Raw genomic sequence first — 27,146 nt, 5'->3', positions numbered from 1 at the left:
ATCATATGCAGACTTCACAAATCCAATCTTGCCAAGATGTGAGTCAAATTTGATGTACCACTGTCTGCTACTTTGCCTTAGACCATACAAACTTTTCTTTAGGAGACAAACTTTATCTTCATCTCCAGGTGAAATGAATCCCATAGGCTGCTCCATATAAATGGTCTCAACCAGATCACCATTTAGAAAGGCCGTTTTGACATCTAATTGATGTAATTCCCAGTTCTTCTGAGCAACAACAGATAGGAGTATCCCGATGGAAGCATGCTTCACCACAGGAGAGAAGATTTCATTGTAATCTATTCCTTCCTGTTGTGAATAGCCTTTAGCTACGAGCCTCGCTTTATATCTTATCTTGTTCCCATCAGATACCTCCACCTTCTTTTTGAAAATCCACTTACTTCCCACAGCCTTCTGAGTGCTTGGCCTATCAACCAACACCCATGTTTTATTCTTTATCAGAGACTCTATTTCTTCCTTCATTGCAGCTAGCCAATTTTCCCACTCATTTCCCTTCATTGCATCATCATAGGTAGCAGGCTCTTCAAACTCAATATCCTCTGCTACACACAAAGCAAAGAAAGCCATCTCATAATCTGAGAATTTAGCAGGCATTTTCCTGACTCTTTTGGACTTTTCCCTCTGTACAACTTCATTCCGAGTATCAATTCTCTCTTGAGGACTTGAGTCATGGAAATCTCTGATATCAGGGACACTATCATCAGCTCGTTGAGGCTCCACCTCCACTGAAGCACTGCCACTTCGATTCTCAGTCAAGCAAGGCATGTTATCTTCATCAAAGGTAACATCTCTACTGACTATAAGCTTCCCATTGCTTGGCTCTATACACCATAGCCTAAAAGCTTTGGAGCCACTCTGATATCCTAAAAAAATACACCTCAAAGCTCTGGAATCAAGCTTTCCCTGTCTTATGTGAGCATAAGACTTACATCCAAAAGGCTTCAACTTAGCAAAATCTGGTGGTCTGCCATACCAAATATGGTCTGGTATGCCATAGTCTATTGCTGAAGAAGGACTCATATTGATGAGGGTTGATGCAGTAGACACTGCCTCCCCCCAGAATCTCTTATCCACTCCAGAGCTGAGAAGCATACACCTAACTCTCTCCATAATTGTTCTATTCATGCGCTCTGCAATGCTATTTTGTTGTGGATTTCTAGGAGCTGTCCTGTGCCGCTTAATTCCCTTACTCTTGCAATACTCAGTAAACTCTGAAGATAAGTACTCCAAACCATTGTCGGTTCTCAGACATTTCAAGGTTATCCCCTTCTCTCTTTCAACCATCAAATGCCACTCCTTGAAGTAACCAAAGGCATCAGACTTTTGTTTGAGGATCTTGACCCACAATTTTCTGGAGAAATCATCTATTATTGTCATGAAATACCTTCCTCCATTCATTGTGGGAGGTTGAGAAGGCCCCCAGATGTCACTGTGGGCATAGTCAAGTACTGACTGAGAAGTGTGCCTTCCCTTTGGAAAAGGAAGCTTCTTACTCTTTCCCATCATACACTGCTCACACCTACTCAGATCCACCTCTTGATACATTATCAGACCGTTCTTGATCAACCTCTTCATTCCCTTTGTGCCCAGGTGGCCCATCCTCACATGCTAGAGCCTTAGATCAGCAGACAATCCTTGAACAGAATTAGAGGCTCCAGATATCACCTCAGCTGGCAGATAGTAAAGGGTCTTTCTTCTAAAAGCAGTCATTATGACTTTCTCATCCTTACATATTTCCATGAGCCCTTTATCTGACCTGAAACTAAGGCCTCTTGCTTCAAGAACACCTAGAGACACAAGATTTCTTTTAATCTCTGGAATAAATCTGACTTCAGAGAGCTTTACCAGAGATCCATCTGCTAATTTGAGCATAATATTCCCAATTCCCTTGATCAAACATGTTTGATTGTTGCCAAGAAGAACTGAGCCTTGCCTTACTTCAAAATCTTGGAACCATTCCTTGTGTGAACTGATGTGAAAACTACAACCCGAATCCACGATCCATTTATCCCCAACAGATCCATCAAGAATGTTCAAGACGCGATGAGGCTCCTCAACCTGCACAATATCAGTTGATCCTTGATCATTCTTCTCTGCCTCTTGTTTTCTCTTTCAAGCAAAACAATTCTTCTTAATGTGGCCAGGCTTTTTACAATAATGGCAGCTCCTTGTCTCTTTCTTATCTTTATCTGAGGTACCTTTACTTTGGCTGAACTGCCCAGACTTTTGCTTGGATTTGCCTTTGAATTTCTTGACATTCAAGACCTCCCCTGAGGTCTCTGCCTAAGGAAGAGTCATCTTCTGGAATTCCTTGGTCTTCAAGGCGGTTTGCACTTCAAGAAAAGTGATGGTCTTATCTCGACCATAGAGCAACGCATCCTTTAGCTGCTCATATGACGAAGGCAAGGCGTTGAGGAGTACTATAGCCTTGTCTTCATCAGCCAATTTTACATCTACATTCTCAAGATCATCCACAAATTTTGAGAACAGATCTAGTTGCTCACTCAGAGTCTTTCCCTCGATAAATCTATATGAATACAGTTGTTGTTTGAGATATAACCTGTTAGCAAGAGACTTCACCATGTAGAGATCCTCCAATTTCTTCCAGATCGCACTGGCAGACGACTCATGAGCAACTTCCCTCAACACTTTATCGTCGAGGCTCAAGATTATAGCACTTTGCGCCTTTTGCAAGATCTCCTTCCGCTTAGGATCGGGCTTATCATCTCCCTCCAGCGGATCCAGAGCGTCGGCAAGGCCTTGATGAATCAGCAAGGCCTTCATCTTAATTCTCCATAAACCGAAATCCGATTTGCCGTTGAACTTTTCAGCCTCGAAACGCGCCATTGCCATTCCCACAGACGGCGCCACTTGAAAGGATCAATCGACGATTGACGCAGCAAGAAAAGTAAGAACACAAAGATTTAACGTGGTTCGACAAATGTCTACGTCCACGGGAAGAGATCGGTTATGGATGTATTGATCAAGCTCAAGGAAAGATGTACAGATTATGGAACAAGAAAGAAAATCACTCGGAGCTCTCTACAATCTACTCACAAGATTGAATCGCAAGATCTCTCTCTCTCTTTCTCCTATCTCCTACTTCTGTTACAAATGAGTGTTGAATAATGTGTGATATGAGCTGGAGTCCAGCCTTTTATATGCTGGCTCACCTCTGCAACGAGAATCAGTTACAACTAACTAACTTCTTATGCAACGTCACCCTCGACCCATGCACTCTGACCCGCGTCCGGTATCACACGCGCACTTAGACGAATATGTGAAGCAGCTCTCGGCGATCATACACTATCAAAATTATTAAATTCATTAACTAAAAAGTAAATATAACATATAATATCGGATTTGACAAAATTACAGAGAAAAATATGAATTTAGTCAACGGTAGTAAAATATTGAAGGATTTTGATTCTTCCTTAATTCCGAAGGTAGTAAGCAGAGTGCAAATCGGAAGACATCTCCAAAACCCCTTCAACAAAAATCGAATTGAATCACTATTTAAACAAGCTTTCCTTTCCCCCATATTCGTAGATTCAATCCTCTTCTCCAATCTGCTTGTGAGTATCTTCAATTTTCTTTGACTTGATTATTTTGCAATTTCACCCCTTTTCTGTATGTATTCCTATAATTATAAGGGTTTTTCCTTGCAATTTGATCGCAATTTCTCGAGCTTGAACAGGGACGAACGACGCCGTTTAAATGACTTCCCGTACGCTGAGAAGGCGGCTGTACCATGGCGATATTGACGGCGGAAGACACGATCGTTGCGAGACGTCGGATTTTGATGCATTGAGCGAGCCGTTGCTGGGAGATGGACATTACGATTATACCAAACACAATGAGGTACTCCTTGCTGTTTAGTTTTCTCGATCAGAATCGAGTTTATCAATTGCGTTAGTGCTGATACTGTTTTTTGAATTAATTGAAGGGGACATCGCTTGTGGATATTTTGGATGAACAGCGGCGTAAAGAGTATCTTCATTGGACACTGGTATTCTCCAATGTGATTGCTCAGTGGGCTCAATGGTTAGGTCGGCATTCACTTGAAATTTCGTTGCTTGATTTTTGTGATTTTGAGTGTGTTTGTGCTAGTATGGTTTTAGCTATGGTTTGATTCGTGATGGTGTTTTTTTAAAAAATTATGTCTTGATTAGTAATTCTTTGTCCATCAGCAAATATTGTTCTTAGTTCCGGGTCTCTACTAGCTCGGATCGTACCATTTATATCGGGCACTCAGAATGGAGCCAACAACTTGCTTCCGCCAGTTATACTTAGTCCCTTGCAGGTATAACACGACTTTATCGACCGTCTTTTAGTAGACAAGTTACTGTCTTATCCTTTCATTTTTTGATTTATATGGAGAATGTTATTTGGTAGGCCGTAGCATAAATTCTATTTACAGGTAGAACTAGCTGGATAGGCTGCAGTTTTTTTTTTTCTCCTTGCAGTTTTCTTTACTTTGTCAAAGGATTGTTACTGCTGCTGAAAGTTTAAACCACTTGTGCTATATTCGGGAGGCATGTTGACATTAGTTAAATCCATGCTTGTGCGATCTGAATATGATTTGCACTGCTGGAGTAATACTTAGCCATATAATGATTTTTCTTGTCTTTATATTGACGATCTTGTTATTGTTTTAAACCATTTCTGGGTATGGTCGATAGTGATGTTTAATTTCTAAACGTAGTAGAGTACTCTTATGCAGTGGATTGAAACAGGCGATTGGTCTGGTGTGAGGAATGCTCTTAATTTTGTATATCTGTTAAGTTACATACAAACTACTTTTTCTGTTGGGAGGAATGTTAGTTTTATCTTTTTGGTGTGTTTACTTTTTACTCCATGTCCATCCATATTGTTGGGCATATAAACAAAGATTAGTATCTCATTCTTGATTTGGTTCATACTAGGAAGCAAGGCTAAAATATCTAAAGCAAAGGCTTTCAGCTCCTTTTGATGGCACTAGTTCAGATCATCAAGTAAGTGTTTGCCTCTTTATCTATTTTCACCCCATAAGTTATTTCTACTTGTACTATTCAATGTGATTGTGGACTATTTGATTCCCTTCAGTAAATAGAACACAAGTGGTTTGCTGTTATGATTTATGGCAGTATATTTAGGACATTGATAATACATGATCCAATGGAGAATTCTGATTGTATAGTATGTGATCATATGGAGCAATGGCTTGATATTCTGTTTGCAGGACTCACTTAGACAACTTTGGAGGCTAGCTTATCCTGATAGACAGCTCCCAGCTCTTAAATCAGAGGCCTGGAAAGATATGGGATGGCAAGGGTCAGACCCTTCGACAGATTTCAGGTGTGTGGTGATAAGTGTATGGTTCAATGAGATGCAATTGTGTGAATTTCCTATTTGGTGGAAGCTCATGAACAATGTATATTTAGGGGCGGAGGCTTTATATCATTGGAGAATTTGATCTTCTTTGCCAAGACATATCCGGTTCGTATTTTCCTTTGGCACGAATTTTAATAGGCTATTCCTTTTGTTTAATGTTTTTATACTGGTTATTATCGCTAGATCTTGAAAGTTGAAAGAACATGTTCTAGTTTAAAGAATAGATATGCAATATGTGGAATGACGGTAGAAAAAAATTGAAGGGTATTAATCTTCTATAAAGTACTCCCTCCCTCCGTCCCATAATCAATGTCACACTTAGGCGATGGCACGAGATTTTAGGAGATGTTATTTTGTGTGTTAAGTGGAGAAAGAAAAATATTTTTATATATTGATGTGGGAGAACTTTTTCAAAAAAGTAAATGGGACATCTTTTGTGGAACAAACTAAAAAAGAAATGAGACATCTATTATGGAACAGAGGGAGTAGTATATGTTTATGCTACATGCTGCAAAAGTTATGACGAGTAGACTGTAGACTCTTCCCAAAGCTTCCCTTGGTGTTCATGCATAGTAAATGTAGCTGTAAGAGTCCTTATGTGTCACTATTCATGACAGGAAGTGTTTCAAAATCTGTTGCACAAGAGAGATGGAGACAGGTCAGAGTGGGAGTATCCGTTTGCTGTGGCTGGCATAAATATTTCATTTATGCTTGTTCAAATGTTAGATCTACAATCAGGTGCTTATTCTGTAATGTTTATTTCTAGTTATTCCTAATGATAGCAAGCCTTCATTCATCTGCCAATGAGCATTCATAATAAGTTTTAACGGATTATGGAAAATTGCTTGCTTCATTACCATTTATAATGAATTCAAATGATCATAAAAATTTCTACAGGCAATCCTAGCAATTTGGCTGGACAGCGCTTTCTACAGATGCTGAGCCACGATGATATGGCCTTCGACAACCTCTTTTGTGTCGCTTTCAAGATGCTGGACGTGCAGTGGGTTGCCAAGCGAGCCTCATATATGGAATTCAACGTAATAACAAATCTATCCAGCACGACTGTTTCTCATAGTACCTTCATCAGTGGTTGATACTACATATTTTTGTATGCAGGAAGTTCTAAAATCTACAAGATCACAACTAGAGCGGGAGATGGCGCTGGAAGATGTATCGAGCGTGAAGGATTTGCCAGCATATAATCTACTGAGAATATAATCGCATGCATATCATTTTCTTGTAAGTTGTGTTTACAAATTTGTTATCACCCCACTGAATCGCAAGATACTAGTTTTTCTATACATAAATGTTGTATACTAGTCTTTTTATAGAGTGAATGCAATAACTACAACAGAGTAGCAAACATATCTTCTACCATCTCACTCAACATTCATTGTGTGAATCATTAAACGGCCATCTTATTTAAAGAAAAATTCAAATACAAGCATTGAGAAGAATAAAGAGTGATTTGTGGGTTGGATGGCTAAGAATGATTATCAGAATTGTGGTGTTGATTTTCTTCTCCAGATTTGAGGTGCCATCTCTTGAGACGAGCTGAAGCTATCAAAACCTGCACAACAATAATAGTGCGATATGTATAATGAAATTGGGAATAAATAAGTAGGTATTATTTATTGAATTTACCTGTTCATCCCACTCTGTTTTCCAAGTCATGTAACATAGTGCAAGAGTTTGAGTCACAACTCCGCTCATCATCCCAATCCATATCCCCTGCCAGTGCCATTCTCATGTATATTTTAAAGTTGAAAAGTGAAATTTGTTTATCAAATTTGACATTTTTAAGTTGATTATTTTTTAGATGTACCTTTGCTTGGAGATGAACCACATATCCAAGCACAGCTCCAATAGGCAATCCAATGGCATAAAAACAAACGAAGCTAATAATCGCAACTTTGCTCTGCAGCCCTGCTCCAATAGCAACACCTGCACCGAACAAACTGTTGGGGTTCAAACCATCCCATATCGGAAAATTATAAAATGTGAAAGCAATAGATAAGTGCAACCTCTACTTCATTAAAATAGGGCCTTTTAGAAAGTGTCACAAACATAAAACTGTGGAGTTCGAGTGTGCATCGGCCTAACAAACAAATTCGTCGACAGACTAGAAAAATGCAAAACAGAAACCTGAGAGGACGGGATATATGGCATTGAGCAAGAGCGTGAAGGCAAGCAAAAGAGAGAGGCCGGCGACCGCCACAACAACATCCTCGTCCCGGGTAAACAAGTAGCCCAGTTTGCTGCCAAAAATTAAACAGAGGATCCAGAAAACCGCCCCTATCACCACCGATGTGGCCATCACCACCTTAATCGAGAACCTCGTGGCCGCTGCGTCGCCTGCGCCCAGCTCGTTCGCCACCCTCACACTTCCCACCAACCGATAATCAGTCGAAAGTATTTATTTGCAAGACCAACATAAATATGCATACTTACATTGCAGCACCCATCATGCCCATGCTGATCATGAACTCCAACCCGCTCACATTCAGGCTGTAATATGTTACTATTGTTATTATTTTCGATGATTTAAAAAGAGAGAGATTTTATCATATTACCATATAGAGAAGGCAGAGATTGAAACTTGAGCATTTTTCATGTAGCCGGCTAGCAACACCAAAATGGCATAGTACCATAGCTCCAAACTGTCCAAAATCATATTCGGGTCAGTTTGGAAAATAACACAAAATGTAAAGTCCGTGACATTTTAAAATTTAGTAGGAAATACTAGAATTAGATTAAAGATTATGGACCAATATCCCAAAATAATATCCATAGTAATTAAGGTTAATTTTGTAAATATGTACAGTAATAAGTTGGTAACCCGTTTCGATACCCCTACCAGAGCATGACGCCAGAGGAAATAGAGAGCTTGACGACAGGAATAATGTCATGAAAAGCAGCCATGGTGAATCCTGTCCAAGAATGGTGACACCACCCTCCAAATATGTAAACAAACTCCCCCGCAACGACCAGCCACGACGACACACAGAGTGCGCACATTGCCCCGGCCACCCCCAAGTCCATGACGGTCACCAAGAGCCAAGACAAGGGGACGTGGATGGCCAGCTGGGCTGCGGAGAGCCATGCCACCACCATGTTCTTCTGCTGCGCCTGCAGGTACATCTGGATGGTGAGGGCGAAGACGATGCTGTACACGAACGGGATGAACCACAGGGAGATGTACCCCGCCGAAGCAGCAATGGCCTCATCCTCCCCCAACGCCAGGAATATAGGCGTCGCGAAGACGAAGAGGGGGAGGAGTAAGGTTAGGCTGACCAAATCCACCAGCCACGAACGTTGCAGGAAGATCCCCATCATGTGATGCTGCTTCGCCCCATAGGCTTGCCCGCACAAGGTTTCAGTTGCGCTCGACATCCCAATCTTGTATCAGACCATAAATATATATAAGTGTTGTCCAACCCCAATTAGCCCAACAAGTGCAGAGATCAAATCCAACACAATGTGTCAATGTCTTAGTACGGAAAAACTTATACTATCAATCAAAACCTATATACTACTGGACTGTTCGGTTTGCAAGATTATAAATATGTATCGTGTTTGGTTCATGAGAATTCAATACTAGATGGTTAATCATGTGATAATTAGTCATAACCATCCACTCCAACTAAAACAATCTCACAATCTCATGATTATTTTGTCTAACAAACCGAAAAATATAGATAAGAATTTTGATTACCACTATTCCATTGACGAATCGGACGATGAGGGTTTGGACAAGAGCATAGGCGGCAAGATGGGTAGAGTTGATGTGTCCAATGAAAGATTGAGTGACAACTATAGTGGCAAATGAAGTAACTCTTGAGATGATGCTAGGCAATGCTACTCGCCATATTTTCTTGGATTCTTGATAGATTTTTGCCTTCAACTTCAAGTCGACATGTACTGATTGTGGCGTTGGATTGAGCAGATTTTGTTGCATGCATTCATCCATGGGGGAGGATAGAGATTAGTTATGGTGATTGAAATGGTTGGGCTTAAGCGTTTTTTGGTTTAAGAATAACTTAGATGCAAATTAAGAATAAAAGATAAGAAAGCACCAATAACTTTATATGCCACTGAGCCAAAAGTGGATGGACATGTCATGGTGGACTTCACTAATTTATTCCAAACTCCACTTTCATAAATAGGAACTGAAACATGAACCTCTATTTTAATTACTAATATATTGATCAATATATTTCGGTTTAAGTTATCTTTATTACGGATTGGCCTATTTTTTCCAATATAAATTCAAACTTGCTATCTATTTTAGTTTAGTTTAAATTTAATCAGTTGTTTTAAGAGATTTTTTCCTAATAGTTTATTGAATCCAAGTTTGTTTAGTTATTTCAGTCAGCCTATTAACTAGTGGAATTATTTAATCTACATTTAGTTATGAAACATGTGAGGTTTTTTCAGTAACATATATGCATGCAGAGTTAACATACTAAATTAGTAAAAAAATTACATTATTGTTGCATCCGTAGCTGGAGTCGTGATTCGTATCCCACTAAAAACTGGTTCTCAAAAATTAGGTAATAGTACTACTATTACGAGTTAGATCGTTATTTTTTCTGTTAGCTGGCTTCTTTTCTTTGAACTTTTTGAAAATCGTACATAATTGAAATACAAACATTACACACTTAAAGAAAATTATTTCTCCGTTTAAGAAGTGTGTCTAAATTTCTTTGAATTGATCCTTCTGGAAGAGTTGACTCTGAAAATTAGTTGTGTTCTTCTACGTCACCATGGTGATCATGTTATGTAGGATAATGTATGCATTCATATATGAATGATTGGTGACAGACTTTACACATTCGCCTAACATCCTTTATTGTTGCCTGATGCCTTTGATCGGAGCCAGGAATTTATAGGAGGGGGACAAATTTTCATATGAAGGAATGTTAAGAATTTGAAGAGGGACATCCAATGGGAGATTAAAAGAAATAAATTTTAAAATAAGTAATACTCTCTATATGTTCCCATTATGTGTCCCAGATTTCTACATCCCTTATTAATTGTCTCACTTTACTTTTAGTATTTTTTGTAATGGACTACACATTCCACTAACTCATTTTTCTTGTATTATTAATGAGACACATATTGGGGAATGAGGAGTATATGTATAGGTTGGAAAATATGAGGCAAATGACCCCTCCTATGATGCATATAGATCCGCCCATGCGAACAATGTTTTCATTAGGTCTGACAGACACAGTGATCGATTCACGAACACCGGCCATCTTTCGATAGATGTCATGTGCCAGATAGTAGTAACTCATACTGTATGAATTATGATTTTGAGCACTTGTTTACGATGTTGGTGTCATTGTTAGACCACCCAAAAAGAATGCATGTCAGGTCCATAAATATTGGTCAGCTAATCATTCGAGGATGATCACTAGATGTGATCCCTTGTAGTCTTTTACAAAGCCATAAAAAACATAAATGCTCTTTAATCAAGTTTTTGGAGTTCCCCTCCCAGGCTACTTACCAACTTTCTCCAGTTCTGTGGCATTCGAAGCTTCCCCCATTCTACGTATGTTTGTTTTGTTCGTATTATATAATCAATTCCCTAAAAAAATCGCGGTGGAACCATATCTTAAAATCTAATTTTGAAATTTATTTTCAGAAGTTACGAATTACTAAGAAATACTATTAGATACTCACATATCAAATTAAATACATGTACTTGAGGAGTTCTTGAAGTCGCACCATCACAAAGAGAGGCAATCACGTTCTTAGCACACGTCACCTTCAAACCGAGAGTATGCACATCATCACAAGCCTATTTGCAACTTCAAATCTTTGTTTGACTAATTTGATATCGTAAATGCAATAAAATACAAGGATTCAAAAGCCATGATATCTTCTTGAAGGTTGAACCATAGAATATATACCAAAAACAGAGCATCTTTGCATAGAATATGTGCCAAACTTACCTTTTCATTAAGCAACTATAACGCAATCAAACCTTTTAACGAGTAACATCATCATTAATGTAAATATTTTCAGCCCTAAAAACGTAAATATTTACCGTGCGTGATTCATCACTTTATTAAATCTACAGAGTAGTATTATTTAGTTTGAATCCCATAGACGAAGTAAAATTCCCATTCTCGAATTTATATATTAGTATTACTGAAACTTCACAACGTTGGACAAAGAGTTCATGATTTATATTGGTACTAGTTTTTTAACTCTTCCCTATATAGTATAATACATCTATTTTACATAACCATTTTGGTACGTATGTGTTTTGTTAAATGTAGGGCAAACAATAAGCATATATAGATGAGCGAAAAAAGATGGCATGAAATTACGTTGAATTTGATTTGATGCAATGCAATTCTATAGCAGCCTAAAACATCTGCAGATACAAACACCTCTTCAAGCGCTGCCGTTTTTATCCGGTGACTTGAGGGCCCAACGCTGCAGCCGTTCCGCGGCTAGCTTCACCTGAAGGTCCCAGTCGGTTTTAAAAGCCATGTAGCTCAGCGCCAGCGTCTGAACTAGAATTCCAATGATCATTCCAATCCATATTCCCTGCACATGTCAATAATCGCCATGTCAGTCACATACCATACACCCGCAACAATGGAAGATGCTGGTAACGCATTCCGATTTTTACCTCAACTTGTAGACCGGCAACGTATCCCAGTAGAGCCCCTATCGGAATTCCAACTAAATAATAGCAGCACAGGTTGATAATCGCAACCGTTCCCTGCAGCCCTGCCCCAACGGACACACCTGAGAGCACTGGATAGATACTGTTGAGCAGCACCGAGATGGCAAGCAGATGAGACAGATTTGCAACAGCCTTCACGACTGCCTCGTCGTTGGTGAACAAGTATCCCAGGTTGTGCCCGAAGGCCAAGCAAGGGATGGTGCAGGCCACCCCAATCAACACGGAAGTGGATAGAAGGACTTTGATAGAGAACTTAGTCGCATTAACATCTCCTCGCCCCAGTTCATTTGCAATCCGCACACTACACAGTTTGCACGAGTCAAGAAAATCTGAAAACACAGAGCTCAAGATCAAGAAAAATCGACATACCACGCAGCACCAAGAAATCCGAGGCAAAGCATGAACTCCCATCCGTTGATATTAAGGCTGCAAATGACTCAATTTGCCATCATCTTTATCAGGACAAGATGAAAACAAACAACACAACACAACGCTTACCAAATGGAAAATGCAGATATGGCAACCTCAGCATTGTGCATGTACCCGGCCAACAACACCAGTATCGAATTGTACCACAATTCCAAGCTGCAAAAGACATTCAGATTTGGAGATTTGCTTGAAGCAGAAGCAGAAGCAGAAGCCATGTTAATGAGTAACGAGAGATATACCAAACCATGACACCAGAGGAGATCGAGAGCTTGATCACGGGCAACAAATCCTTGAAAGCAGCGCTGCTGAACCCCGTCCACGTCTCAGGGCACCAGCCTCCTAGGATATACACGAGCTCAACAAAGCTCACCAACAACGACGATATGTTGAGGGCGGTCATGGCGCCTGGAATCCCCAAGTTGAGATGGTACACGAACAGCCACGAGAGCAGCACATGCACGATAATCTGCACTATGGATATCCAAGCAACCACAATGTTCTTCTGCTGCGCTTGCAGATACATCTGGATCGTCAGAGTGAAGACGAAGTTGTAAATCAAGGGGATGAACCACCACGAGATGTACCCGGCTGCATATGCAATGTCAGATTCTTCGCCTAGCAGACGGAATATGGCCCCTCCGAAGATGAACAGAGGCATCAAGAGGGTGCAGGTTATCAAGTTCACAATCCATGATCTTTGCAGATAAATCCCCATCATGTGATACTGTTTCGCACCGTATGCTTGTCCACAGAGAGTCTCGGTTGCACTCGACATTCCAATCTGGATACAGAGGAGGATGATGCATTTACTTCACATTTTCATAATATCCGAGGCTATGATGTGAAAAATTACCAGAATTCCATTGGCGAAACGAACTGTGAGGGTCTGAACAAGCGCATAAGCAGCAAGATCAACGGCGCTTATGTGGCCGATGAAGGACTGAGTGACGATCAAGGCACCAAATGATGCAACTCTGGCAACTATGCCAGGAAGAGCTATCCTCCATATCTTCTTCGACTCGTCGTAGACTCTTTCTTTCAAATCACCAACCTCCTCCCCTTCTGACCTCAGCAGCTTATCATGAATGCCATTATCCATGCCTCTGCACCTTTTCCACCACCAACAACAAGCCAAGTTCTCTTAGTATTCAAATTGAGTATATGGCAATACAATCACTGCACTTCATGGATTCCTTATAAACAATATTCTAACAAAAGATACTACAAATCTGACAAATTTATGAGTTCAGCTCAAACGTGATTAAACACTGACCTAGACATTCAACAGAAATTGTAACAACTTTTTTGGGGGAAACACAATAGTATATCAAATCTGGTATATTTATTTCCAAGATCTCAACTTTATGAATGTCTAGGCCAGTCCCTAATTTCTTCTGTTCTAAATATATAAATTTACAAGAAACCCAGATAGATTAGGGCATAAAAATGCAGAAATTAAACGGAAGTTGCTAACTTTATTAGTTGGTTGAGGTTGAGCACAGAAATTCGAAAAATCAGTAAACAGAAAACACAAAGGAGAGCTTGAAGCAGATCTGGAGGCGATGAAATATGAAAAAAATAAACACACTACACACACACAATGACAGCCATGGGGAATGTGAAGGCTTACTCAAGAGGAAAATGCGATGAATTGAGCTTAAACTATCTCTTTCCCACACACAAACAGAGAGAGAGAGAGAGAGAGAGAGACGAGACGACTGATTGATAAATTAAATAGAAGGAAGTACGAATTCTAGGGTGGCATCATGGCGGCAACGTGCATATATCAACTCGATGGGGTGCATTTTGTTGCAAGTAATAAATGGATAAGGAGTAGTTGTATAATTTATTCATCTAAAAGTCATTGCATTTAATACATACAAAGAAAAAAAAAACATTGCTATAAGAGATCAAATAGTTTCTGCCTCTGTAATGTTTGGTAGATTGTTAATGTAGCCTTTAATTACAAAAATATCACGTGCATGAGGTTGGTGAAAGGGGATTGTCAGAGAAAAGTAAATATTTGTTTTTATTATTGATTTTTTATTAAAAAAATAGAATCTTAGTGAATCTCTGACTTAGGACTTAATTTAATACTCCTCCGTTTTATATTAATAGAGTCATTTTACCATTTTGGTACGTTCCATAGTAATAGAGTCATTTCCCTTTTCATTAAAAGTCAACATATTTTTCCACACCTACTTTACTCTTGCTTACTTTTTTCTCTCTTCATCTTTCTACATTTTTTTCATTTTCTACTTTATTCTCTCTTTACTTAACTCACTTAACACAATTTTTCTTAATCTCTGTGTCAAAAAGAAACGTCTCCATTACTATAGAACTGAGGGAGTATTATAGTCTAGATATTTTGGAAAATTACACAAAACGCAGCAAAAAATGGCTATTAATCAAATTCAAAAATTGGGTAGTTTTGGTTATTTATTTTCGGAACAATGTGCTTACCGGTACAGTCATCGTGTTTCTCGTGTAATTTATTTTGGAATTTTGTTAATTAGGGTAAATTATACTAGTGAATTACGAGTTACAACTATTTCTAACTCTTAATTTTTGTTTAAATTAATAATAAGTTATTATGATTATATAATTCATTATTATGAATAATAATTTTCTCCAACTTCAAAGCTTAATTTTATTTTACAACAGCTACAAATAAAAGTAATGATTTCAATTCATAGTGATACAAAGTATAACATCAACATAATATATAGGGGGAGTGTTATATTGCTAACTTATGACTTAATTGCTAACTATAACTAAATAATAGCCATAAGATATTCAAATTAAAGGCTTAGATCATTAATCCCTAAATGTCAATACGATCAACAAAAAACGTCAATAAGACCATAGGATTAATTCCAAAAAATATCAATAAGGGTATTAATGTCAATTAACTACATGTTTAGTTATAACTAACTTTTAAATGAAATCCCAAAACTTTAAATTCATATAACATATAGTAATAGGTTATGAGCGGAAGCCATGAAAGTAAAGGAAAAGAAGATGATAGCTGAAAGTGGATATTTTTGATTAAAGATGAAATTCAGAATGAGTTACAGATAACTCTATGGCTATATATATAACCTATCAAAAAGGAATCTAAAAGCAGAGTACTCCAACAAACTACAATTATCAATCAATAGCAATTCAACACGATGCAAGAATAGCAGGACCACATGCCACGTGCTGCATCTCTTTTCTCTTATCCAACTTCATTGGAAGTGGTCCTAGAAGCACATCTTTCCAGCTGGCTTGAATCTTCTCCTCCTTAGCTTGCTTTATGTCAACAAGGTTAACACTTCCCCTCAATTCGAGGGAGGCGAGAGAACAAACTCCTAACTTGTTTCTGAGCCTCGTGAAGAATTGGAGACTGAGTGGCTTGGTTAGTATGTCAGCAACCTGATCAAGTGAAGGAACATGTCTGAGATCTATTTCCTTTGCAGCTACCTTGTCTCGAACAAAGTGGATGTCCAGCTCAATATGCTTAGCTCTAGAGTGAAGTATAGGATTGGAGGCTAAGGCAATAGTGCTTAAATTATCCACCCAAACCACAGGAGGTGTCTGCATTGGTATTTCAAGCTCCTGCAACAATGATGTAATCCATGTAATCTCAGACACGGTGTGGGCTAAGCTTCTATATTCTGCCTCAGTGCTAGACCTCGACACGACCTTTTGCTTTTTGGCACACCAAGAGATCAAATTATCGCCAAAATACACACAATAACCAGTGGTTGATCTCCTATCATCAATGTCAGATGCCCAATCCGAGTCAGAAAAACCAGAGATTTTGAAATTTGAAGCCTTAACATGTAAACCATAGTCAATAGTGCCACTGAGGTACCTAAGAATTCTCTTAACAGCTCTCCAATGAGTATCTAGAGGGCAAGCCATGTATTGACTTACTTTGTTGACTGAAAAGCTAAGTTCAGGTCTTGTGATTGTTGCATATTGCAATGAACCAACAACACTTCTATAAAGCTTTCCATCAATGGTTGGTTCCCCTTCCACCTTGCTAAGTTTGAGATCAGAGACCATAGGTGTAGGACAAGGCTTAGCTTCTGACATTTTTACTTTGTTTAGCAGCTCAACAATATATGCAGCTTGAGAAAGGTGAAGTCCACCAGAAGTTTTGGAGACTTCAACACCAAGAAAGTGCTTCACTTCCCCTAAATCCTTCAAGGAAAACTTTTTATTAAGCTGAGCAATTACCTTAGCAATTCCAGAGGATGAGATGCCCATGATCAACATATCATCTACATAGATCAGTAGATAGATAGTTTCAATCTTGGATTTTCGGATGAATAGAGAATGATCAGCCTTAAATTGAGTGAAACCAAGATCAAACAGTGCTGACTGGATAGTGAGATACCAGGAACGTGAGGCTTGCTTAAGCCCATATAAAGCCTTGTTTAGCTTACAAACCATGCCGGGTGCACCTTGCTCGAAGCCAGGAGGCTGCCTCATATATATCTCTTCCTCAAGATCACCATTGAGGAAGGCATTGTTAACATCAACATGCTTAATGGACCAATGATGCACTTTTTATTTGCACTATAAATACCTGCAAGTATACAGAGTAGGTATAGTATAGCAAAAGGTTAGTACCGGGTATCGAACACGGGGAAGATGTACACAAAGTGTCTATCTTCTACTAGAACTCAATTACTATCTGGAGAAACAAGAATTTTTGGAAACTTTTGAAAACAGTAAATATTAAAAACAGTAAACAACTAAATGCAAGCAAATCACGGAGAGAAAAGTATAGAGATAAGGGGAATTCCAGGGATGTGCTTTCACTTTTATGGTTATACAAATTCCAAACTACAATACCCTAGCACAGTTAATACTTTGAAAGGACGAGTCACCTAGCTTATGCTCATGCGATACAAACGTTGATTACTAACATTAGGGTTGTCAATCCTAACACGTAACTCCAAAAAGCTCCTAAGACCCTTGAAAAGTCCTCACTCTCAATTAACAGTGCCGTTTTAAAGGAAGCTAACTGTAGTGTCTACTAAGTGGATCTAACTCGCTAGAACTCTGTCACAGTTATGAAGCAAGTTGTATTGAATCATACATAATTGTGTCACTCAATTATGAAGCATCATGATTAACTTAGGGAAGAAACAAAGTAAAAACAAAACGGATATTAAATAGAAAACGGAATTGTATAACCAAAGTTGCTACTAACACATCCCTAGAATCCTATGAGTTTAGTTACACATGACTGAATAAACTAAAAACATAGATTGAAGGGAAAACAATTTGAACATAAAACTAAAGCAAATAAAACCCGTAGGTTGAATCCTTGTCGTTCTTGATGTTCTTGAAATCCTTCTCCAACTCCTTGCACAATTGAAGTACTCTAGCTTTTGATCTCTATGAATGTTGCAAGTAGTCACTCTCTTTCTCTATGAATGTGTTCTTGTTGTGTGAAAAAACTCTTTTTGATGAAGCTTGAGGTCCTATTTATAGGGGAAGATTATTCCTCATCATAGAAGGAAAAGATCTTCAAAGTTTGGTAAATCTTGGAGCAAATCTAGGGCTGGTCGGATTCGCCGCCTTTCTCCGGCGGGCCGCCGCACCTTGGCCGGCGGTCGCCGCGTTGGAGTCCAGAGACTCTGACCCTTCGGTGGCGGACCGCCACATGTCCTCCGGCGGTCGCCGGGCGAGACTCTTCTCCTAGCGTAAATTTCCGAGGCGGGCCGCCACATAGCTCTGACCGCCGGGCGCCGGCGGTCGCCATACAACTTCGCGGCGGTCGCTGGTCGCCGTCTGACTCCAGATTTCCAGACTATGCGTTTTTACTCCCCTTTTCGGCTCAAATATGCACATTTCTCACAAAACACGTCAAAATACCAAAATGTATAGAATATGCAAATAATGGACATGTAGAGTGATTTTGATAACAAAAACGGACCAAATAATGGCCTTAAAACAGTGCAAAATCCGGGCGTATCAACCAACCTGAAGTTACAGCAATGCTAAGCATTAAACGGATGGTATTAGGCTTAACCACAGGGCTGAATGTCTCAAGAAAATCAAGGCCTGCTTCTTGAGAAAATCCTTGAGCAACTAATCTTGCTTTATGCCTAGCAATAGATCCATCAGCATGCTTCTTCAAACGAAAAACCCAAGTTGAACCAATCAAATTCTTGCCGGGAGGAAGATAAGTAAGAGTCCAAGTTTTATTTCTCAAGAGTGCAAGAAACTCCTTAGTCATAGCACATCTCCAAACAGGTATTGCAAGAGCAAATTTAGCTGAGCATGGTATAATGAGATGAAGATCATCCTTTGCATCAGAGGAAGAGGCAGCTATAGCTAAAGCCTTGGGTTTAAAGATTCCATGTTTGGCTCTAGTGACCATGTGATGGCGATTTGAAATAACAGCAGGGGAGTCATGAGCAGGAGAGAGAGTAGAATCTGATGTACCCGATGGAGACTCAGAGGGAGCAGAAATCGGAGCATGATCAGTAGGTAAGTTTGGAGATGAAGGGGTATGGTGATGAAGTGGAGATGATGGGGTAATAAGTGAGGGAGAAGGTGGTGAAGAGATTATGGTAGGGGCTGGAGGAGGAGAGAAAAATGGAGTAATTGAAGAACTAGTGTGAGGTGAATCAAAAGATACAGAAGATGGTGATTGAGAAGTGGCTTTATGAGGGAATACAGTTTCATGGAAAACAATATCCCTAGTAATGATGATTTTTCCAGAAGTTAACATGGCTTTGTAACCTTTGTGAGAGGGGCTATATCCCAGAAATGTAGCAGAATAGGACCTGAATTCCAATTTTGATTTGGTGAGATGTCTGATGTGAGGGTAGCAGAGGCAGCCAAAAGGTTTAAGTGCAAGGTAGTTGGGCTTGGATTTGTATAAGATTTCATAGGGAGAGGCAAAGGAGAGAGTTTGGGAGGGAATTCTGTTTATAAGATACACAGCAGTAACAAATGAATCATCCCAAAAGGCAGCAGGCAAACCAGATTGTGAAAGAAGAGAGAGACCTGTTTCAACAATATGTCTATGCTTCCTTTCAGCTAGACCATTTTGTTGAGGTGTATATGGACATGCCTCTATGATGGACACCCTCAGATTGCAAAAAGCTAGTTAGGCCTCTATATTCACCCCCCAAATCACTTTGAAGTGCTTTAAGCTTGGAGTTAAATTGTGTTTCAGCAAGGCATTTGAAGTGTTTAAAAACAGAGAGGAGTTCATCTTTTGATTTGAGCATATATATCCAAGTGAAACGGCTACAATGATCAATAAAATTTACATAGTACTTAAATCCATTTCTGGAAGTAACGGGAGCTGGCCCCCATAGGTCTGAATGAATCAACTCAAGAGGAGAATTGTATTGAGATTGAGAATGGGAGTATGGCAGTCTATGGCTTTTAGAGACACTACAAGAGTGACAAACAAAATCTGATTTCATTGATGAAAAGGGAATTTTACAATCTAATAGAGTTCTTTTGACAATAGGCAAGGCACAATGTCCAAGCCTTTGGTGCCAAAGTTCTAAACTATCAGACTTAGTACAAAAAGAAAGTGAAGCAGCAGATGAACAAGCAATGGCCGAAACTGGCTTGGCCTTGATTGAAGTAGGGAAAGCATTGGCAGGAACCTTGTTGAAGAGAAATTTGTAGAGCCCATTGTCAAGGATGCCCCTGAGTATGACCTCCTTGGAATCCTGATCTCTCACAAGACAAAAGGTAGGGTGAAATTCAAAAAAGACATGATTGTCTTTAGCAAAGTGAGACACACTTAGAAGATTTTTGGAGACTTTAGGAACATGTAAAAGATTGCTAAGGAGAAGGGGTCTTGAGGAATGAGAGTTTAAAGTAGAAATAACAGTAGCATCACCAATGTGTGCAATATCAATGCCAAAATCATCACCAAGATGAAGAGATGTACCTCCATGATATTCTGAGACATTATTCAAGTTTGAAAGATCATTTGACACATGGTGAGTTGCTCCAGAATCCGGATACCATGAAGTGGATGAGGAGACATCAGAAGCATATTCAGATGGAGTCCCAAAACTAGAAGATCCCCTGGTCTGAGCAACATTGGCAGAGGGCATTGGCTGATAAGATCCTTGCTGCTGATGGGATCCTTGCTGCTGATAGGATCCCTGCTGATGGAAGGTCCTGTTGTTGGAATTTTGTGGTGGAGGCATGAATGCTTGTTCAAAACGATACCAACAACGGCTTGCAGTATGACCTGGTTTTTCACAGAGTTGGCAAACAAGCCTATTTCCAGATCTTCCTCTACCACCAGATCTGCCACCCCTATAGCCATTTCCTCTACCTCTGCCATCATTTCTATTGGGGAAATTTTGGTTTCCTCGATGATTCTGCTGTATTCCCCCTTCTCTATTATAACCAGTTGTTTGAGCCAAATGCAAAGAGGGCACAGATCCCTCCATGTTCAGCTTAGTGGGCTTAGAAACCTCCAACCTAGATTCAAAGCTAAGAAGTAAAGAAGTTACCTCTTGCATAGTTCAGCCATCAGCTCTAGCTGTAACAGCCACAATCGCAGGATCATACTCTCCACCAAGTCCATTGAGAGCATGAAGAATCTGATCATCTTCTGAAACTTTGCAACCAACAGCAGCAAGAAGGTCACAATATTTTTTAATTTTTCCTAGATACTCTATCATAGGCAGAGTATCCTTCTTCACTGATTGCAGCTGCATTTTGTACTGCATCATTTTGGCTTTGGATTGACTTGCAAAGCTGGTTTCCAAGGCCTTCCAGATCTGCTTGCTGGTAGTGAGGCCAACCACAAGCCCCAAAATACTCTCTGTGAGTGAAGATTGTAGCCATGAGGCTAGTAACTGATCTTGCCTTTTCCATGGCAAATACACTGGATTCATCTTCAGCTGGGAAGTTTCTTCAGTAGCTATCAGTCGAGGTGGCACAACCTGTTCCTCGAAGAGAAAGGGTTCGAGATCAAATGCTCGAATTGTGGACATGATCTGTTGTTTCCAGATCAAATAATTGATCTCCGTAAGCTTGACAGCTATCGGATGCGTTTGAGACAGGACCGGTATTGGCGATGAGAAGGGAGAATTTTCCTCAACATTGGAGCCATCGCTTTCAGCCATTGAATATAACTCTGTTGTAGAAATGAAAAAGAAAAAAAAAAGAAAGGTCAGAACCTAGGATCAACCTAGGCTCTGATACCATAATAGGTTATGAGCGGAAGCCATGAAAGTAAAGGAAAAGAAGATGATAGCTGAAAGTGGATATTTTTTATTAAAGATGAAATTCAGAATGAGTTACAGATAACTCTATGGCTATATATATAACCTATCAAAAAGGAATCTAAAAGCAGAGTACTCCAACAAACTACAATTATCAATCAATAGCAATTCAACACGATGCAAGAATATGCCACGCGCTGCATCTCTTTTCTCTTATCCAACTTCATTGGAAGTGGTCCTAGAAGCACATCTTTCCAGCTGGCTTGAATCTTCTCCTCCTTAGCTTGCTTTATATCAGCAAGGTTAACATATAGTATCAAATTAAAGATAATTTCATAAGGATTCCAACGATATCCTACATGCATATGTTCCGACGTCAAAATTCGAAAAAAAATTCAAATTTTTTAAATTTTTTCGTACAGCAGAAATGTCAATATACTATATACAATATGTCAATATAATACATGTAGAATGTCAATATAAGCAATGGGTTAACATTCTTAAAGCATTGTGTTGACATTCTCAAAGCATTGTGTTGATATTTTCGAAACACTATATTGACATTGTCATCCAAAACCCTAATTTAGAGTTTTTTTTATCTTTAATTTTATTAATAAAAATAAAAATTACACGTGGCCTAAAATCTTATGGCCTTAAATTAATTGTAGTTAGCAATTAAATGATAAGTTAGCAATTGATCACTCCATATGTATAGGGAGTATTATATTAGAACAAAAAAAAAACATAAAACTATCCATTTGCATCTACTCGAAATAGTATACGGAGTAATACAAATTTACATGGTTTTGGGCAAGATCCGGTAAATTCGGGAGATCGTGAAGTTTACTCAACATAATTTAAATAGATATTTACACAAACATTCAATTTAATTTAAACGAAATAAATGTTCTTATTAAAAATTCAATTTGATATAGTTATCCGTTAGTGTGGATTGGTGGAATGGTGTGTAGTCTCGTCTTCCGCAGAAGGAGGGCTGATCCGTTTCTGAGCTAGTGAAATCTGCAACGAAGATATGGAGTACATGAAACTATTTATATACGAAAAAATTATAGGAAAAATAAAATTGATGAGTACCTGTTTATTCCAGTCGGCCATGCAAGTCATCAAAACAAGTATCGCAGTTTGAACAGCCGTTCCACTTATGATCCCTATCCACACGCCCTACAAACACATTAACTTAATTAGGATGTGAAAGAATATTGAAATATCGCATAAAATATATATCGTAAAAATTAAATTTTTGGTATGGTACCATTACATATCGTAAGATTCTATGCGATAACAGAATCAATTTTCATATACTGTGATATACGGAAATTATGGTAGACATCAGAATTTCCGGTACATGCCAAATATATATAGTAATCTATTTTGCATGCACAATATATAACAACTACGGATATATATATATATATATATATATATATATATATATATATATATATATATATATATAAAATAAACGTATATATTATATATGATATATTTCTAAGACTTTAATATTATTGTAAAAATATAATACACTTATATATTTAAGAGTATAAATTTGGTACAACGGTATTTTAGTATGGTGTACCGAGATCCGACATGTCGTAAAATTCTGGCATACCGAATTTCTATACGAAATACTTAAAAGGTGGTACAGTAACGCTATTGAAATTGGTTAATACCGAAAATTCAGTATACCATGATTCGGTAAGATAAAAGTACGATTTTTTCTCATACTGAATTTTTGGTACGGGTACCGTATGTACCTACCCTTAAACTAAATAACTGTAATTTAACTCCAAGAAACTCACCTCAACTTCCAGGTTGAAGACATAACCAAGAAGGATTCCTAAAGGTAATCCAATCAAGTAATATGAAGCTAAATTCACATACGCCACTATGCCTTGCTGCCCTGTTCCATTAGCAAAACCTACACAAAAAATCATCTTCTCTTCTGTTATAAAAGCCACTGGTTTTATCATATCTGTATATGCTTAGCTGAGATGGCTCGCCTGATAGAACCGGCTGAACGCTGTTCAAGAGCAGTAAAAGCACCAGGAGTGGAGACAGACGAGCAACGGCCTTGGCCACTTCCTCATTGTTGGTGAACAAGTAAGCCGCATTCTCCCTAAACACCACGAAAAATACACACACCACCAATCCAATGGAGAATGATGTCCCAACTGCCACCATAATCGACAACTTTGCCGCCTTACCATCCCTCCTTCCCAGCTCGTTCGAGACACGTACACTTGAAAAGCATGATATATATGGTAAGTTTGGGAAATCAAAAGAAACAATTGCTCTTGTCTGGGAAGGGCTAGAATTAGTACCTTGTTGATGCCATAAAACCGACCGATATCATCATAGCCCATCCGCTGATGTTAAGGCTGCACAAACATGTCATTAGAAATCACAAAGATGAAACCAACAAACACGAGAGGCGAACAGAAACCATACCAGATAGAAAGAGCATCAATTGTGACCTCTGCATTTCCCATGTTTCCGGTCAGAGGAATTAGTATCGTGCTGTAACAGAATTCAAGGCTACCGATACAAAAAAAACGAAGCAACAAAAACAATTAGTATTCATTCAAATATGAGGATATATAGCAAAAAAGAGATCTAACCAGATCATCACACCAGATGATATCGCAAGCCTGGTTGTCCGTCCAAGATCCTTGAACGCTGAGGCTGTGAAGCCTCTCCACGTTTCTTGGCAACCCCCGCGCATGATGTACACAATCTGGCCTATATTCGGAATAAGAAACGCCATAACAGTAGACACCATAACACCAATAACACCGTACCTCAACTTCACAGACAGAAGCCAAGAGAGGAAGACGTGCACTACCAGCGATAGCACTGCATAGAACGAGACAACAAAGTTCTTGCTCTGCGACTGAAGGAACGCGTTGCAGCTGTACATCACAGCGTATAAAAACGCAACAGCCACGAACCAAGGAGAATACTTTCCTGCCATATCTGCAATGTTATGATCCTGGCCTAATGCCTTCAGAATTGGAGCAGCAAATACGAACAGCGGTGTCATCAGGGCTGTGACACCTAGCGATATAATGCACGACTGCTGGAGATATACGCCTAGCTTATGATACAGTTTGGCGCCAAACGCTTGCCCACACAGCGTCCCCACCCCGGTAACCATGCCAAACTGCATAATCCATGTTATAAGCAAAAAAAAATCAGATGAATTCTCCACACATTGTTTGCAAAATTTGGATATGACTAAAGGGTGTGTGCCTGCAGGCCAAGGACAAATCTGAAGATGACGGTGTAGACGAGGGAATAAGCAGCAAGCTCTGTGGAATCTATTTGGCCAATAAAAGCTTGGCTGATTACAATTATTCCAAATGTTGAAAAGGGTACTAAGATAGCTGGACCAGCAACAATCCACATTTGCTTGGTCTCACTCCATATCTTATCCCACGCAGATGACAAAGACTCGGTTTTGCCTTCGTCGACTTCTAACAGATTTTTATACATGTCACCTTCCATTTGATGCTGGCCAAATTCTCGGACTAGATCTTCTGCAATATTCGCGTTTTTTCACTTGTCAAATAGAAGAAATCGGAAGTAGAGCACGAGTTAGATCAGAGTTTAAGCCCCTTTTGCAAGTCAGAGAAAATCAAACAACCAACAAGGATCTCATTTTTGAGTTCAAATTCAACATATGCATGAATCAACACAAGAAATAATTAAAGACTAAAATACATAAATCTGTTAGTACAAAAGAAGCAAAGTAATGCGTTGTAAAAGTTTACAGGGACTCCATTAAAAATTGAAGAGAATACCTCATGTTTTTAATGAAGATTGAAATGGACTCACCTCTATTGTCTTCTACTACTTCTTCTTTTCTCAATGTATTCTTTTGCTGTTGAACGCACGCAAGCTATATAGGAGTAGTACATGATATATATAGGAATTGGTAAAACATAAAAAAACAACAACTACAGTTTTGTTTTATTTTTTCAAATCCCACCTGCAATGCGTGTTCTATTTTTTTAACTTGAACGTGCATCTCGCTTGTGACTCTGTCACAGTTTTTGATTTGCAACTCTCAACAAGAAGCAGTCACGACTCAAGTAACTTGGGACAGAGGAAAATATCACAGCCTTTTCTAAGATTATTCAATGCCATCTCCGAGGTGTTACTATTTTTATTTTCTTATAATAATTTTGAATGTGATTCACTAAGATATCAAGGTCAAGTAATGTTTCAGTCGTGGTACAATATTATAAGGTTCTCATTTTGATCTCCGTGTCACTTTGGCGTACAAGTGTCAAGTTACAACCCTCCCCCTCGAAATTCCAAAAAAAATAAATAATTCAATGATTACGTCGCAGAATTGAGATTTTTAACATTTTAATAGATCGATCCTACATGAGTATTTTGCTTTACGGTGGAATTCATAAGTTATAATCAACATATTCCTACTTTCAATTTGAAAATATGAAAAAAATATGAAAGCTTGAAGCAGATCTGGAGGCGATGAAATATGAAAAAAAATAAACACTCTACACACTACACACACATAATGATAGCCATGGGGAATGTGAAGGCATACTCAAGAGGAAAATGCCATGAATTGAGCTTAAACTATCTCTCTTCCACACACAAACAGAGACAGAGACAGAGACAGAGACAGAGAGAGACGACTGATTGATAAATATAAAAGGAGGAAGTAGGTTGCATCATGGCGGCAACGTGCATATATCAACTGGATGGGGTACATTTTAAAATTTGGCACCATTTGATTCGACACGAGTTTTAAGAAATATAATGAAAAATGGGTTAAAAAAATTAGTGGCACGTGTGTCCTACTTTTATATAGTTAGTTTTAAAATAAAATGTAAGTAGGAATGGGTTAGTGGAATGTGAAGTCTACAATGAGACAAATTTTTAGGGACGAACGAAAAAGGAAATAAGTGACAAAATTTTAGGGACGGAGGGAGTAAAATGGATAAGGAGTAGTTGTATAATATATTCATCTAAAAGTCATTGCATTTAATACATACAAAGAAATAAACATTGCTATAAGAGATCAAATAGTTTCTGCCTCTGTAGTGTTTGGTAGGTTGTTAATGTAGCTTTTAATAACAAAAATATGATGTGCATGAGGTAGTTGAAAGGGGATTTTCAGAGAAAAGTAAATATATGTTTTTATTATTGATTTTTTTTAAAAAAAAATAGAATCTTAGTGAATCTCTGACTTAGGACTTACTTTAATATTATAGTCTAGATATTTTGGAAAATTACAACAAAGCGCAGCAAAAAATGGCTATTAATCAAATTCAAAAATTGGGTAGTGTTGGTTATTTATTTTCAGAACAATGTGCTTACCCGTACAGTCATCGTGTTTCTCGTGT

At 38.7% G+C, this 27,146-nt stretch overlaps 4 protein-coding genes across 5 annotated transcripts; 1 reads left to right on the top strand and 3 right to left on the bottom strand.

Moving 5' to 3' along the window:
• Positions 1-3,441: 3,441 nt before the first annotated feature.
• LOC125196403 (ELMO/CED-12 family protein) lies at positions 3,442-6,762 on the top strand. Its single transcript, XM_048094897.2, has 10 exons — positions 3,442-3,596; positions 3,719-3,882; positions 3,968-4,070; positions 4,212-4,324; positions 4,947-5,015; positions 5,243-5,358; positions 5,445-5,499; positions 6,012-6,132; positions 6,292-6,434; positions 6,514-6,762. The coding sequence occupies exons 2-10, from the start codon at positions 3,739-3,741 to the stop codon at positions 6,613-6,615; spliced, it is 966 nt and encodes a 321-aa protein (XP_047950854.1). The 5' UTR covers positions 3,442-3,596; positions 3,719-3,738; the 3' UTR covers positions 6,616-6,762.
• Positions 6,763-6,790: 28 nt separating this feature from the next.
• LOC125196402 (protein DETOXIFICATION 25-like) lies at positions 6,791-9,449 on the bottom strand. 2 transcript variants are annotated; one of them, XR_007171887.2, is made up of 8 exons: positions 9,113-9,449; positions 8,255-8,796; positions 7,971-8,057; positions 7,849-7,905; positions 7,543-7,781; positions 7,223-7,355; positions 7,042-7,128; positions 6,791-6,967 (listed from the first exon to the last, which is right to left on the bottom strand). XR_007171887.2 is itself a non-coding variant. In XM_048094896.2 (8 exons), exons 1-8 carry the CDS (start codon positions 9,365-9,367, stop codon positions 6,881-6,883), a joined length of 1,473 nt encoding a protein of 490 aa, XP_047950853.1. In that variant the 5' UTR covers positions 9,368-9,448; the 3' UTR covers positions 6,791-6,880. The 2 variants fall into 2 exon arrangements, 1 of the variants encoding a protein (XP_047950853.1); XM_048094896.2 differs by having other exon boundaries at positions 7,223-7,341; positions 9,113-9,448.
• Positions 9,450-11,684: 2,235 nt separating this feature from the next.
• On the bottom strand, positions 11,685-14,324 carry LOC125192851 (protein DETOXIFICATION 25-like). Its single transcript, XM_048090516.2, has 7 exons — positions 14,163-14,324; positions 13,386-13,641; positions 12,772-13,313; positions 12,602-12,688; positions 12,473-12,529; positions 12,047-12,404; positions 11,685-11,961 (listed from the first exon to the last, which is right to left on the bottom strand). The coding sequence occupies exons 2-7, from the start codon at positions 13,629-13,631 to the stop codon at positions 11,806-11,808; spliced, it is 1,446 nt and encodes a 481-aa protein (XP_047946473.1). The 5' UTR covers positions 13,632-13,641; positions 14,163-14,324; the 3' UTR covers positions 11,685-11,805.
• Positions 14,325-22,525: 8,201 nt separating this feature from the next.
• Positions 22,526-26,270, bottom strand: LOC125195056 (protein DETOXIFICATION 22-like). Its single transcript, XM_089057767.1, has 9 exons — positions 25,606-26,270; positions 25,021-25,307; positions 24,390-24,931; positions 24,220-24,306; positions 24,093-24,149; positions 23,772-24,010; positions 23,571-23,689; positions 22,846-22,932; positions 22,526-22,770 (listed from the first exon to the last, which is right to left on the bottom strand). Exons 2-9 carry the CDS (start codon positions 25,273-25,275, stop codon positions 22,693-22,695), a joined length of 1,464 nt encoding a protein of 487 aa, XP_088913893.1. The 5' UTR covers positions 25,276-25,307; positions 25,606-26,270; the 3' UTR covers positions 22,526-22,692.
• Between the last annotated feature and the right edge of the window lie 876 nt (positions 26,271-27,146).

The sequence above is a fragment of the Salvia hispanica genome, chromosome 4 (genome assembly GCF_029641045.1).
Source record: "Salvia hispanica isolate PSC_SH4W2 chromosome 4, Shi_PSC_v1, whole genome shotgun sequence".
In the NCBI taxonomy this organism is placed as follows: domain Eukaryota; kingdom Viridiplantae; phylum Streptophyta; class Magnoliopsida; order Lamiales; family Lamiaceae; genus Salvia; species Salvia hispanica.
Note: the sequence above shows the minus strand (reverse complement) of the source record. Positions and strands in the feature narration are given on the sequence as shown.